Source organism: Uloborus diversus, chromosome 5 (genome assembly GCF_026930045.1).
Source record: "Uloborus diversus isolate 005 chromosome 5, Udiv.v.3.1, whole genome shotgun sequence".
Lineage (NCBI taxonomy): Eukaryota > Metazoa > Arthropoda > Arachnida > Araneae > Uloboridae > Uloborus > Uloborus diversus.
This window is the reverse complement of record NC_072735.1, coordinates 115,271,088-115,286,678: the sequence shown is the minus strand read 5'-3', so window position 1 is coordinate 115,286,678 and position 15,591 is coordinate 115,271,088. Positions and strand designations below refer to the sequence as shown.

Below are 15,591 nucleotides of genomic sequence, written 5' to 3'. Positions count from 1 at the left end.
AGTTGAGGGTTAATCCACTGGAGGTAGGGTTAAAATTTCAACTATCAAACTATCATTAAACAGGCAATTGCTTCTTTCAAATGATGAAGAGTAGAAGCAGTTTCACTCGTCATACCTTGACGGGCGACTTTCTAGTTTCGTAATATTTTTGCTCTAATACTGAGGAAACTAATTGTAGGTTTTGAAAGCTAAGGTTCCAACGTGAAGAAAACATATCTCATTTGTTGACAAATAATAATTTGAACCGTTGAAAATAAAATCTGTACGTATATGGCCATTTCACTGAAAACGGTCATTTTGTTCCGCATGTGACGGTTCCTATCCTATATTCCACAAAAAAGAAATAGTTTTAAAAGGTAATGACTGAACTTTTTTATTAAGAAGTCACACACAGGTTTGTGATTTCTTAAGCAACAAAATTTTGTTCATTACCCTTTTAAATTATTATTTTTAATGAAGCATCACATGCGGGACAAAATACCGTTTTCCGTGAAATGGCCTTGCAGCGTTTTTATTTGAGTTAAGTGTAAAAAAATCAAAACGCTTTAGTACTTTAAATTTCAGTTTCATTTCATCTGGGAAGTTACGAGATACTTTTTTTTTATAAAAGAAATGTTTGGTACTTTTAATTTTGCTTTAATTCCCAACTTGTAATTTATAAAGCTTCAAAAAATAAGACAAATCATAAAAGTACCTTTTTGTTGATTGAAACATGCAGCCCGGGCCTATTATTCCGAAGCCCTATTGTTTTTCTTGAAAAATGACATGAGCTAAAAATCAAATAAATCATGAAAGGGCGCAAGAGGGGTGTTCAATTCGATTTTGAGTCCCAATTTTTAGATCTTATGTTACTTTCGAATTTTTCTCGTTACAAAAAATCTTGCTGAGATGGAAAAAATTTATAATTGTTTTCAAATCAAACTTTAAAAGTACACATTAGTAAAGCCTATAACATTCTCCCACCGCAGGCTTGCGTTATCATTAACACAACAGCACATTTGAGAATCGAAGCAAGTTGCCATATCATAATGGAATTAAATGCGCGTTTTGCGACAGGTAATTGAGAAAATCGGATTTGGTTTCAGTTGAAAATTAATAGTTCGGTCATTAGAGTATACGTATCAAATGGAAGATATATTTCAATCAGTATTTTCTAAAACTGACATTGGCATTCGTCCTTGCAATTCTCAAGGTTATCAGGGACGAATCCTCTTCCGAGAATACTATTAATGCGGTATTTAATCCTGTTATGAAAAAGTATGAAACAACTGGAATGAGTGCAACCGACAAGGTTTCGTTTCATAGTTTGAAGTTTCATTTTCGTTAAGAAATTGTTGAACTGCAGAAGATATGCTTCTTGCAAGTAATAAGTTAAAAGAAATACGTGTGATGAAATCGTAATCAAAAGCTTCATGCCTTTTTAAAAGGATATATCTTAATCAGAAAACATTAGTCTCAGAAAGAAAAGAATAACTTTATTGTCAAAGTGTTTAAATACATTTTTTTTAAAAAGTGGAAGAGAGTTTGTCCGTTCATAAAAAAAAAAACTGTTTTTGTATTTTTTCAAAAATTTTTTAATATCCAAAATAGGGCTGCATAATATTCTATTGTCGAAAACAGTTTTGGGCTTTCTCCCAAGCAATTTCGTTAAAAGTCTTCCTGCTTTAGGGGCTATCCATAAATGATGTCACACGTTTAAGAGAGGGAGGGGGGTTGACAGTTTATGACAACGGGGGAGGAGGTAAAAGAAGTGTGACATCATGTACTTTTTAAAAAGGAATATGTTTAGGAAAAGTAGCGTGACACGTGATAAATGGTGATACTTTGTGACCAAAAGGGGAGGAGGGTCAAAAATGTTGAAAAAAGGTGTCACATCATTTATGGACAACCCCCAATAAAGCTTTTTGATTCTTCTTTCCTGTTGTGGTTGCTACACTGTAAGACCTGCTTACGTGAGTGAAGAAAAGAAAGTTGGCGTTTTGATCATTTGGCACAAAATGCAAAACGGGAATTCAGTTCATGACTTTGTGGAGCAGCGATTAAAATTTTCACACCCCGGACCATGACGTCACATAGATCACGCGTATTGACTGACATATAGGCTCCAAGTAATGTTTTGTAAAAGTTGTTCGAATTTAGACGACTGTTCGAGCAACGCACCGTTAGTAAAGAAATGAAAAAGAAACAGCTGATGTAACGAAAAGGTTGTGCACACGTTAGAGGCTAAAAACTTTATGCAATAGCTAATGTTCAAGCACACTGCAGCTTCAATTAGCAGCTGCAGTTGATTTAAAATATTCAGATTAATGAATGTTCTTTTTTTTTCAATGAAACACTTTCGATTGGCAGCTTAACCACAGAGAGATGGCGGATGAACTAGAAGCCGAAACAGAACGCTTCATTTTGTAATAAGTAGGATCAGCGAAAGAATTCAAGTAGTAAAGTGTTTCTATTGCTGGTGCGTTCTCACTGATCCTACCTATTATAAAATGAAGGGGTCCGTTTCCACTTCAGGTAAATTTACAATCTCTCTACAAAAACACACTGTAATAGTTGCCGACCTACGCATGATCAAAAACATGTTAAATCTTTCATCACGAATCAAACTTCAAAAATATTCAATCAGTCATAAAAACAAAGGCTTAAAGTACTACGAATGAAAGGTCTAGTTTGCCAACTAGTCATTGCTCCAGTAGTAGTACTTGTCATGGTATTTATCCGCTGGGATGTATTTGAGTTGGCGAGGTTTGACAGTAGCAGGATACACGGCAGCATAATTTTGAGACCTTCCATAAAGATGGACATCAGAATGTTGGTGATCTCTATCGTTCTCATTTCGGTAGGCAGAAGAATAGTGCTCATGTGGTACCATACTGTGATCATCCCTGTAATAAATCCTTCTTGGAGTATATCTGGAGTACGAATGCACACGTCTGTGATACAGAGGATCTTCAGACGAGTGCGTGTGGGCAGGTCTGATCCAGTATCCCCTCCCACGAACGTAACGTGAAGCAGGGTAATAACGAACTTCAGAGTCATGGTCGTGGGTCTGTCGTCCACGATATCGTGTCTCTGCATCGTGGTCGTGGGTTTGTCGCGCGCGATATCGAGCCTCAGCGTCGTGGTCGTGAGTGTATCTTCCACGATAATAACGCACTTCGTTGTCGTGGTCGTGGGATTGTCTATAGTTTCGATAGCTGTATGGAAGACTGGTCTGCTGGACTCGAGCAGGGGTTCCATCTCTTGCAGATCTTCGCAGTAACTGGTCGTTAGCAGCTGCCCTGATGTCGTCGGGATTCACGTCGATGTTATTGACTGTCAACGGGCTTGAAGTGACCCCTTGTACAATTTCGGTTTGCATTTCATTTTCTCGTTTGACATAGTTCTCGCTTTCTGTTTCACCGGCATTTTCGTTCTAGAAAGAAATACAGAAGTAAATAAAAAGAAAGAAATACTTCAGTATAAAGATTTGTATGCTTTTTTCTTCCAGTTCATAACAAAAACAAAATACACCTTTGTGCATAAGGTCTCGTTTCAAAAGAATAAATTGAATTTTTACTTTTAGTTACAAGTCATAGTTTATAGCGTGTGAAATTAAATCGGTTAATTTAGAAAAGACACAAATCACGTTTTTTAAAATCCATTTCAAAATAAATTGTTTACATCACGGTCCTTTATTAAGCGTGTTTTTCTAACTTCGGTAGCAGAAACAGCGCGACACTGCGAGGTGTGCCGCAGGTTCTGGAGAAAAGCTGCAATCTGTTTTTTAAATTGAAGGAAAAAAAAAGAGGGGGGGGGGGAATAAAATAAGATTTTTGAATTAAGATTTATGCAAATACAGATTTGTGTTTCTGGCGTAAAAGCCGTACGTCAAATGCTTTAGTATGTTAACAAAAGTTGCAGATAATACAACGCTCTTTATTATTATGCATTGTACGACCTGACAGTTAATGCAATAAAAATACGTCATATTTAAATATTACAGCAGCTTTGTATTTTCTCCAATATGGTTTGTGTTGTGTTGTTATGAGAAAATAAGAAAAAACGTAAATCGCGAAAGAAGAAGCTAAGAAGTTCGACATAATAAAAGGATAAACTTGCACGTAGCATGTGCTGTCGAAATAATATAAAATTAAACCAAAAAAATGCAATGTTTCCAACAAATAAAAGTGGAGTCTAAATGATTTAAAATTTATAAAGTTAAAAAAAAAATTGTTAATTGTTAAAAATTTCAGTAATATGGGGAAATGGCTCAGTCCTCCCCCCTTATATCATTACATGTTGGATTCTAAAGCAATTATTGCATTCGTATGAAAATACTTAAAAGTTAGCATATAATGGATCTTATTTTAACCGTAAGAATTTTAAATTACCTTTTGAGTTTGTCTCGAAAGAAGTTAAAAGCTCGAGTAAAAACTTGTTATTTGAGGGAAAAGACAACTCGGTGTATTCTACTGCTTAATATATATATATATATATATATATATATATATATATATATATATATATATATATATATATATATATATATATATATATATATATATATATATATATATAAACAATAATAATACTTCATTCCGAATTGTAATTTTTAAAAGATTGGCTTATTTTAAACAAAACAAATAATTTACAAAAATCTTTCAGATGTTCTTAAAAAAAATTTGAGAAGTATATTTGAATAACATTTTTTCTCTTTAAGAATTTTATCTTTAGTACTGCTTTGGTTGTAATTTATGTACACAAGGAAATAAATGATCTAAATAACAAATTAATAAGTGAACACGTTTCCAAAATCAGTTCCATGTTTAGCAGTGTAATAACTTTAAATTACAGAAAATTCAAAATTTTATAAACTAATAAACTAAAATATGTTCTATATAGTGCTACTCTTCAAATCGCGTGTGTGTGTATTTCTTCTCCTCCACGAGCCTTGTAGAGCTGTTATACACAATTTTTCTCTGGATAGAAAAAAAATTTCATTACTGAAATGTCCATTTGTTTTGAGCAATGCTTTCAATGGGATAATGGGAAAGAGAGAAAGATATTTTAAGAAACAACTATATGTTATGTAAAAAGAAAGGGTTTTAAATGCTTTTCATGATGAGCAAATTTTTGGTATCAAAGGTTTGAGGAAAAAGAAATTTTCAGCATAAATTATTAATGTAAATATGCATTATATCAACGCTTTTATTATATGGGAAACGAAAACACTTACATGATAATAAAAAATCATATAACCGATTTTTGCAATATTCTTTACATTTGTTTAATATGGCCCGAAGGTTTATGCAGGTTGGCGAACGAAACGAGCAGGGAGTGGAATCTCTTAATAGTACATTACAAGCTAAGAAAATGTAAAAATTATTAAACACATTTCTTACCGACGAGAAGAACACCCTGGGATACCTGTCATCGTATTCTTCAGGAGGTACCGCATATGCTGTCACATTAGCATCGTCATCAGTGACGTTGCCACCAGGAAAAACAGGATATGCTCGACTCAAAGGATAGCCGTTGATAAAAACTTCCTCAACTTTATCTTCGTTCGATTTTGCAGCTGATCCAGAGTCAGTCACTGGCTGTCCCATAGGATCTCCGGCAGGATCCCAACCTGCCATCTGTACTGGTCTTGGGACAAGATCGAAGTCGTTCGTCTGAAGTTGGGCCATTGAATAGGAACGCGGTCCGCTGTCCGTAGTCTGTTCAGGAGCATTGTCGTGAGGGAACATGTCCGGGCCCACGTCTCCTCTTGCCACGAATCCATTTGGCCCTGCTTCATACTCCACCATTCGTAATTTGCCCCTGGGATCTGTGTAACCGTATCTGCCTCGTACGACGCCATTGGCGTCCCTGTACTGCATGTGCAAGGAATGGGCTATCTCGTTGTCGTTTCCAGTGTCGTAGGCAAAGTTGTATCTGCCCGTCTGGCTGTCTACGACTGAGTTGTACTGGAAGTCCCTGTGCTCATCTTGCTCAGCACAGTCTACGGTCAACGCAACGGCAATCCAGACAGCAAATAAATTCTGCAAAAGAAAACACCAGAAATTGCATTAATAACTTAATTTTGACTGTTTACAGAAATTAAAATGAGAAAAATATAGTGTTGATAAAAGACACACGATAGAAGTGAAACATTTGTGTTTCAAGGAAGCACTATATTGGGGGAAGGGTTGCCTGTCAATTTGATGAATTGATGAACCAGTGACTCTCCTGGAACCCCTCCAGCGGACAGGCCTACCTATACTCCATTTTGGTTTCAAGAGCGCTTTGTATCTAGATTTATTTCAAGAATATCCTACTACGGTATACTTGTTTCATTGATAGAGAAATGCGATCTGCCTCTTGTTCAAACATGATTTCTATCCTTTGTTTTTTTGATACATGATTAAAAGCTCAAATTCCGTTTTACTAAGGTCACAATAAAAGATTAATAAAGTAAAACAAGTTGGAAAAAATGTAATTTTCCACTTTTGTCGATAGGCTGCCGCACTGTGCGCCGCCTGAGTGCAGTACACGCAACTTAAGGATTACACGAAATAAAGAAAGCGAGAAGAGCGCATGTGAGACTTTTTACCGCACAAAAGCAATTACGTCACTTCCGTCACACAAAGTTTGAGGATCAAAACTTCTAAGCTCTCGCATAAAAAGTTTCACTTCAATAAATGTCGGTATTGATTTGTGGCATTCAGTAACTAAACCAGTTCAATCCGTGAAATTTCCGAAGTTTTTTTCTTTATTAATTTGTTACTTGTAAGTCCTATCACGCTACACAGCAATTTGAAACGAATTCCAGAACTCGAAAACCGCTGCCCAAAACCACTTTTATTTCAAAATCAGCTCTAACTTACTGAACGGCCACTAAAAACGCAGGACACCATCTACAGCATTATTATGACGAGATTGGTTAAGAAACTCATAGTTTAGATTTTTTGAGCTAATACAGGGGTTAAGTGGGTGCCGTGGAACCCTGTGCTGCTGCAGGCCTACGATAGTAACATAGGTAGAATGGGGTGCCGTGAGATAGTTCTAATTCTTCAAAGAGGGACAGAAAGTCAAAAAAGTTTTGGGAATCCCTGAACTCTAGGATAATACATGGCATTTAGTTGAAATACCAAATGAGTTTAGTTGTTGGAATTTGGAAAGAAAAAGAAGAAAAAAAAAAAAGATTTACTTCAAATCCTGCCCAATTCAAATTCTGTTTTTCTGTAAATAATTAGAAAATACATTCTTTTTACTTGAGAAAAAAAGCTAAAATGATGTCGTATTCAAACGAAAATTAATTCCTTTGCAAAAATTTAGTGAGCCCAGAGCGTGAAATATTTCTTGTCTCTCTTATTAAAAAAAAAAAAAATGAGCAGACTTTCACATTAAGCACCTCATTTATCTGTTTTCACTTTTATTTAAAGCTTTGAGCAATTGAATGGTTACGAAAAGTTGAACAAGTGATGATTAGTATCACCTGAATATTTCAAAGAAAATACTGTTGTGAGAAGATATGGTTTCCCTGCATCATCACTGCTCGAGCAGGAAAACAACTTTTACAGAGTTCATTCAATTTTTATTGAGAGCTAGAATAGAAGGGGCTCGATGACAAACATGTTGTCGCAACTTCGCGACAAACGCCGATAAATTTCCTGATAAATCTTTAATAGTAGCCTACTAAAATTATGTTAATTGCGCGTTAGATTAATACTTTGCTTTGTTTGTGGGCATTTTACAATACTATTCGTTGTTTGTTTTTACAATACCATTCGTTGTTGACTATGTTTCATGACATAGAAAATATCGTCAATTCTTTTCTGAAATCATTTTTGTGATTTTTTTTTTTTTTTTTTTTTTCAAATTTCGTTTTTGTTAAAATTTTAAAACGATAAAATAAAAGACTTCAGTTCTCTACTGGCGAAAACTGTACAGGATATTAATGAATTGGATTTCACTAATGGAAATTTTTATTTTCAAAATAATTAGTCATATGAGCAAGTGCTGAAGAGAAAAAGCAATTATTTTCACACATTCGCTTCTCATTGAAACAGCTGGAAGAAAATTTTATTTCACAAATATTTCAAAAGCGTGCGCCACTACGACATGAATAGGAGAAAAGGTGGATTTTAAGTTTATAGTTATAAAAACATATTTTAAAAAAAAATCAGTACGTTCTTATCTGTCACAGCGTTCTCTATGTTATTAATTTTTCAGCGCACTTTTCATGCTCAAATTTGATTTCCTATTATAAGGATTCCCAAATTGGGTGCCGTGGGCGGAGGCGAGGGGTACCGCGATAAGTGTCCATGGTTTCACTATATATTTTAGGCGGGTGTGCAAAATAAGGTCATATACACTAATACGGTCTTTCCCTCATTGATGTAGAATTTGAATAGTAAGAATTTACTAATTCATGACTTCATCGTACTCAGAATTATTAACTGATGATAACGTGTTATCAACTACCAGGCAGCAGAAACCAGGTAGCAAAAGTTATTACAAAAAAGTGATGTCTGAACTGTCTGACCTTATTTCACAGTAAGTTTCGTTTCTACACAGATCACTGTAGGTTGCTATTATGTAAACAGTTATTTATTGTTCTTGAAGTCTAATTTATGCTCCTCATAAGGTTAAACCGTCTTTGTTTGTTAAAACTACTGAAAAACATTACTGAAACTTAAATTTTCACTTGTTTAAATTTTTTTTTAGTTCTTATGAGTTATATCTGGTGAGCATGTAAAAGCTGGAACCAATTCTGTAATAAATGAGTGAGGTACTGGATTATGAACTTCTGGGGTGTTCTTATTTGGTGCACTTACCTCAGATGGACTGGGGGCCGTGAGAAAGTTCTATCTCGTCTCAGGGTGCCACGAGTCGAAAAAGTTTGAGAACCCGTGTCCTATTACAGTCGTTCATTTTCTATTGCTTTTCATTCTCTCACATCTATTTTCGTTATATTTATTTAAAAAGTGGGGGAAGTTTGAAGTAAGGACGTGGTTTTTGTTGCATGAATTTCTGACACATTAGACAGAATTTAAGCAATTTACACATCAAATTAGTTTCTATAGGCTAGAGGGCTCCTGCACTTCTTTTCGTAGAAATTAGGTCCTGTGAGTATACTCTCTTTGCCTCTCTCTAGAAAAATTCAAAACGACGGGTCTGCTCGTGATATCGAAGAAAAAAAAGGGAAGGAAAAAAAAAGAAAAATTTTTTGCATTTGAGTTTTCTGTCTGAAGAGAAATATTGTTTTACATTTAGATTTTAGAGAGCAAAAAATACGAGCATAAAAACATCTGAAACATTTTGATCTCAAAAAGTTCTAAAATGTCGATTTTTGATTAAAATGGAAATGAACAAACAGTAAGACTGCGTGAGTGGTCTTCCCTGTTGCTTAAAATAGCCAGGTCAAAATAGACATTCGAGTTCGGAAAAATTCCCATAAAGCTGAAAATTGGTACAAACCTTAAGAACATCATTATAAGTGAAATGTCAAAAGTCCTCATCGTTCCGAGTGGAGCTAAAAATTTTATGCAAGGTCAAAGGTCAAAATTGAATTTTTTTTTTTTTAAATTGAAAACATTCATACAGTGCTGAAAAGTGGTACAGACTTTAAATGCATCATTATGAATGATATATGAAAAATTCCCATCGATTCCACTTGAACTAAAAATTTTATGGAAGGTCAAAGGTCAAAATAAACAAAAAAAACTTAAAAAATCGGAAAAATTCACATAGAGCTGAAAATTGGCAGAGACACAAAATACACAATTATAAATGAAATATAAAAAATCCCCATCGATCCCACTTAATATAAACATTTTATGCACGGTCAAAGGTCAAAAAATGTTTTTTTTTATTTTGCAATTATTTCAAAACATAACTGTTATTATAAAAAGCGCATTATTAATTTGTAAATTATACAATATGTTGAAAAGACGTTTTTATATGAAGTTCAACTCTTTCTGGTTCAAATTATGTGAAAATGGTGAAACAAGTACAACATTATCCCTTATTTAACGGATATAAGATGCCTCTCAGTACCTATTATCCCTAATCAGATTCTTCAGGTGCAGCAGCAACAATTTCTCTAGTCTTTGCATACAAAGGTTGATCAAAAGTAACAGGTAATGCTTTGTACTCTCCAAAGCACAAAGTAAAGTAGTGTATATACTATTGTAGTCATTTGCAGGTTGGTGAATAAATGGTAAGAACAAAATTCTAGACATTGAAAAATCCATATTATTCTTTGTTAAACCTTCAATATAACCGTTCCAACCTGATAGCGATAAATTATTCCATTTCCCATACAACCATAACAAATCTATTATCCGGAGTAAGAAAGAAGTTGTATCACTTTCATAAGCAAAATTCTGAGCAGTTATTTTACTATATCCTACTACACCATTATTGTGGTACTCTTGTGTTGGAATATGAGCTTTTTCTGCAAAATCTTTCGCTGAAATAATTTGTTTCATTCGCGATAAAGGATCTTCTGCTAAAACTGAACTTCTAGGAGTAATAATTTGGATTATGCCCATTATGTGTAGAGTGTTATGGCCATCTAAAGTGCGCACGTTAATACCAGCATTGTCTGCTGCGTATTGAATAAATGTCCCGATTTCTGGTGATACAAGATGTGTCTGATGGTTAAAAATTGTAGCCGTCTTATACGCCATAGTATCATTATACGAAGCACTTAAACCAAAAGACGAGAAAATTTGTATCAAACGTTTAGATCCAAATCGTCGATGAAAAAAAACTGAGAGACCCAATTGTAATATCGAGATGAAAGATCTAGGACGAACAGCTGCCATAATACAGTGGCTGACACTAGTACATATTAATTTCAAATGTTCCAATTTAGATCGTTTTCTTTTTAAGATAATTTGCTCCAAAAAATAAGTCAATGTGTCCGGAATGTCACTATTAATATTTTCAAACATTTGACATGGCGGGGGATAATTGTTAGTGTCGCACACGACAGATTGGATATCTTCTTGAATAATTTCTGCCGCAGTCTTTAGTGCCCTAAATCTTTCCTCTTTTGCTGTTTTTTTTTATTTTCGTACCAAGCTTTGTTCAGTATATCGTGCTGAGTGTAAACAAATCATTGCTAAACTTCCACGTTTCTCGGTTATAATCATTCTATTGCCATACCTTAACTTTAATCTGTTTTTGATTGTTTTATCATCTGGGATTTCAGTTTTACAAATATTTTTTAGTTCTTACAGTGAAAACTGACAATCATCATTATTTTCAATATAATCAAATATTTCTGTCATCGCCATAGTAACAGCGGGATTTTCAGGACGACCTGCTTTAAGACCTACAGAACGCTTTAGAAATCAAGTGTAGCAATTAGAATGGTACTCCGCTTCAGCAGCAACTAAATCGTATTCATATTGTATGCGTGCAATAACAATTTTTGCTACGTCATCTGAACGATTATGTGCAATCTTTAGAATATTATCTTTAAAGGAAAGAGTAGCAACTTGACAAATTCTACACCGTATATTCTGCTGTTTTTTCTTTTCAGTCTCTTCATTTGCTTCATCACCACAAAATAAGCAACAGTTTTTAAAACAAAATGTTGTCTCACCTGATAGGACTCTAGTACGAGGTGGACTACTCAGAGATGTACTGGCCTCTGTCTCTTGTTGTCTTTTAGCTGCCTCAATGCCCACTTTCGGGTGTACATTTTGCGACACTACATGAACTGATCCACCGACTGTTTGTCTTTCAAGTATTCAAAAAACCCATCGTTCCTTGCACTACTTGAATCAATTATAGATTTTAGTCCGCGTTCAACAGTAACAATTTCACCGTCAGTCAAAGATTTATTGAAAATGAAGCAATCTTGCGGCATCTTTGAAGAATTATTTGTTAAGGGTACGTATTCATATTAAAAATAGTATCAATAAACCCGATTTTTCACAACAAAGAATCACTCCCTGTTAATAGGAGCACGACTTGTGCGACTGACTTTGCTCATACAAAGGAATCTAAGCGCATCCACTCTCTCCTGAATGCAATTTGATCTTTTCAATTTGAAGGGGGGGGGGGGTGTGAATCGTAAGAGGGGATAGGCATAGCGGTCAAGTGTAGTTTCTCGAGGTCACTCGAAAGAAAGAAAAGGAGCTTCAGTACTATTTCCAAGTTTCAAAAGCTGCGATACATTATGAATGTTATCATTTATTGGGGGGGGGGCACAAATATTGGGCTTTTTTAACACCTAGGGCAGATCCAGTTTCTGGTTTTGCAGAAAGGGATCAAAGTAATTTTAGGGCACAAATAGAGGGTTTAAGGTCAATGAAATATGTCATCAAAATGCAGCTTTAATTTTGTCGCTTACGGGGGAGGAGGGCTGGGGGGTAAGACCACCAAGGCACAGCCTCTAAATCTCCGCTTGTATGTACATAAATTCATAGTTTTCAAACTTTGTATCCTTTATTTTAAGACACTTACCGTTTAAGAGATATTTGTGAAAAATTGATTTTCTGAGCTTCGACCTTGAATAAAACGTTTAGCTCCAATGGGATTCGTTGGGAACGTTTGAAATTTCGTTTATAATGATGTCTCTAATTATTTTCTATGGTAATTTCATAATCAAAGTGCAATATTTGGACAAAAATTGGGATTTTAGGGTGAATTTTTAGAAATTTGAGTCCTTGAACTGCAGTTTTAGACTTTATTTTATCGCTTTAGGGAGAGGGGGGGTATGACCCCTTGACCCATCCGCTGAATCCCCTCCCGTTTGTGCATAATTATCTATTAATTATTTATTAATTTTCAATCTTTGTATCCCCTATTTTTACAATAACACTTACCGTTTAAGAGATAGTTGCGAAAAATCGGTTTTTGACCTTTGACCTTGAATAAAATTTTTAGCTCCACCGGGATCGATGGGGACTTCTGACACTTCACTTTAGTGTCGTCCTTAACTATATTTGTGTTAATTTCATAGTCAAAGTACCAAATAGGGGTACAAATAAGGGGTTTAAGGGAATTTTTTTTTTTTTTTTAATATGTCTTCAATGCCATTTTAACCTATATTTAGTAGCTTTAGGGTGGAAGGTATGACCCCCATGACCCATCCTCGGAATCCCCACTTGTTTGTACACAATTGCATACCTTTCAGACTTTGTAACCTCCATTTTTTCGCTAACAATTATCGTTTAAGAGATATATATGAAAAATTGATTTTTTGACCTTTGACCTTGCATAAAATTTTTAGCTCCACTCGGATCGATGAGGACTTTTGACCAGGGACGTGTCGAGCTCCTTACCTTTGGGGGGGTGCAGAATTCTGAAATTGCCGACTCGAATGATGAGATTTGCCGACTGTGTATATATATATATATATATATATATATATATATATATATATATATATATATATATATATATATATATATATATATATATATATATATATATATATATATATATATATATATATATATATATATAGCCGGATTCAGACTTAACCACATCCAAAGCTGTTTTAGGCATGGGGGGTGCTTTTTTGTAGTTCAGATAATTTTTATAAAGGTGGGAAAGGCAGGCATTTTTAAAGTTTTTCTTCTCTCAATCAATGCTTTTCTTTCCACTGATACATGTGTTTTTATTGTTTTTATTTTTCCTTCTGTCTTTTCCCGATTGATGTTGTCAGAGGAAGGATATCAGGAGAATGATGCAGGGATACCCCCAATTTTAGGGGGTCCAGTGGTTCCTCCACCGGAGATTCTACATTTTGAGGTCTTATAAGGGGTATTTGGAACTACAAAAATATCAGGAAAAAAATAAGCAAAATATACTTTTTAAAAGTTTTCACTATTTAGCAACGAAAGATAATTCAAAATAAAAACTGTTTTTGATACTACAAATCGTTGACATTAATTGACAGAGAAGAAGACCGAGGAAGAAGAAAAGATAATGCATTGTAACATGCTTACATCGGCTTTCGGTATAGTTCATTTTTGAGCATCCCATCAAACCACCGACAAACACAACGTTGAATTAAGTATAATAAGATCAATAGTAAAAAATGTATTAAATACTTTAAACGAAATGGTGTACAGATTTGGAGAACATGTAACAAGAACGTAATATCCTGACAATACACAATTTGGGCAATTCATAGTTACTTGATAAGAAACAAAACTGAAGCGCTTTCCAAAAAGTTTTAGGGACTCAATTAATTATTTTCAAAAAGTCGAGAACAATTAAAATTATTGAAAACACTAAATTTGTACCTTTCAGTCTCTTACATTTTAATATTTGATTGTATAGCTTTATAGAATTGTTTTAACTTTTTAAGAATCACCCATTTTAAGTTTAAAAAATGCATGTATCGATTTCTCTTTTCAAAATTTTTTTTTTTCTATTACAAGTAGGGCAGAGAACGAAAAAGAAAAGAGGTAGAGCAATAATTTTGTTGATACTAATGCTAATACCACTCGGACCACCGAGCTCGAGTAGCAAGTGCTAGTCGATTTAAGGCAGTGAGGGACGGCTTCCGTTTTAACGAGAACCATTTAGGTGGAAGTCTGAATAAGCTGAGACAGCAAACGATAGATGGAAGCAAAGTCTATCAACAATTCGAAATTTAGAACCAAACCTGAAGACGAATAATTCCTGGTTCAGCATCCCCAGAGGTATTGACTCACATGGAGGACTTTTATAACTGCGATATATTTAACGTGCCCCAGTCATCATCAGTAAACACGGAGGATCTCCGACCGGCTGGTATTGAGCTCAGAACTCTCTAGTTACGAGCCTGGCGCTTTACCGATCATTCCACCTCGGCGTTGTATTTTTTTTTTTTTTTTTTTTTTTGCGTGCTAAACTGGTATACTAGATGCAGTAGAAGAAAGATAAAAGCAAACAACAACAAAAGAACTTCCAAAATCCTGAATTCGGAATTAAATAAATAGAAAAATATGACGCATATGAGTTACGAAAATTTATCTCAATCAATATGTTTCAGAAAAGTGAGAACCATGATTTGTACATTTTTGCTGCAGGATTCAGTAAGGATGTGAATTTGGCATATTTTGGCATTCCCCCCATTTGTTAAAATTTTAAAATACAAGATTTGCTGCTACTTTTAAGGCTTTAAAGCACGCGAAATTAAAATCATTTTTTTAGGTATTCTTTTCATCATGCAATTTTTCGGTAGTTGGGGGACCCTAAGCTTAGCTTATACCTTGCTTAGCTTATAGGCAAATTCAGCACTGTGTATATATATATATATATATATATAACCCAATATTTTTGAATTTTTTGAATTTTAGACGAGACAAAAAATTCTTAGGCGGGAGATATAAAAATACTGAACATTTTAAAGCGTGAAATTAACATTATGGAAATTGGAACAAATTTTGGAATATATAATGTTAATTTTACCCTTTCAAAATGTTCAGTATTTTTATATTTCCCGCCTAAGAATTTTTTGTCTTGTCTAAAATTCAAAAATATTGGGTTATTTCTGATTATGTTCTTATTTTTCGATTGATTCAAGTTTTAAACTTTTCTACTTCTGTTTTAACCTTCCAAAAGGGCGATCGCAAATAAAGGATGAGGGATAATTTTTTTCATTTTGAT

General features: G+C 34.4%; 1 protein-coding gene across 1 annotated transcript in view; it reads right to left on the bottom strand.

Annotated features, from left to right (window-relative positions):
* Window positions 1-1,453: 1,453 nt before the first annotated feature.
* The window catches only part of LOC129221925 (uncharacterized), a 28,839-nt gene continuing 14,701 nt past the window's right edge, over window positions 1,454-15,591 (bottom strand). Inside the window, exons 2-3 of the mRNA XM_054856307.1 lie at window positions 5,385-6,026; window positions 1,454-3,415 (exon numbers count right to left, since the gene is read on the bottom strand). Of these exons, the coding sequence (XP_054712282.1) occupies window positions 2,678-3,415; window positions 5,385-6,026 (1,380 nt within the window). The 3' untranslated portion in view covers window positions 1,454-2,677. The remainder of the gene's footprint in view (window positions 3,416-5,384; window positions 6,027-15,591) is intronic.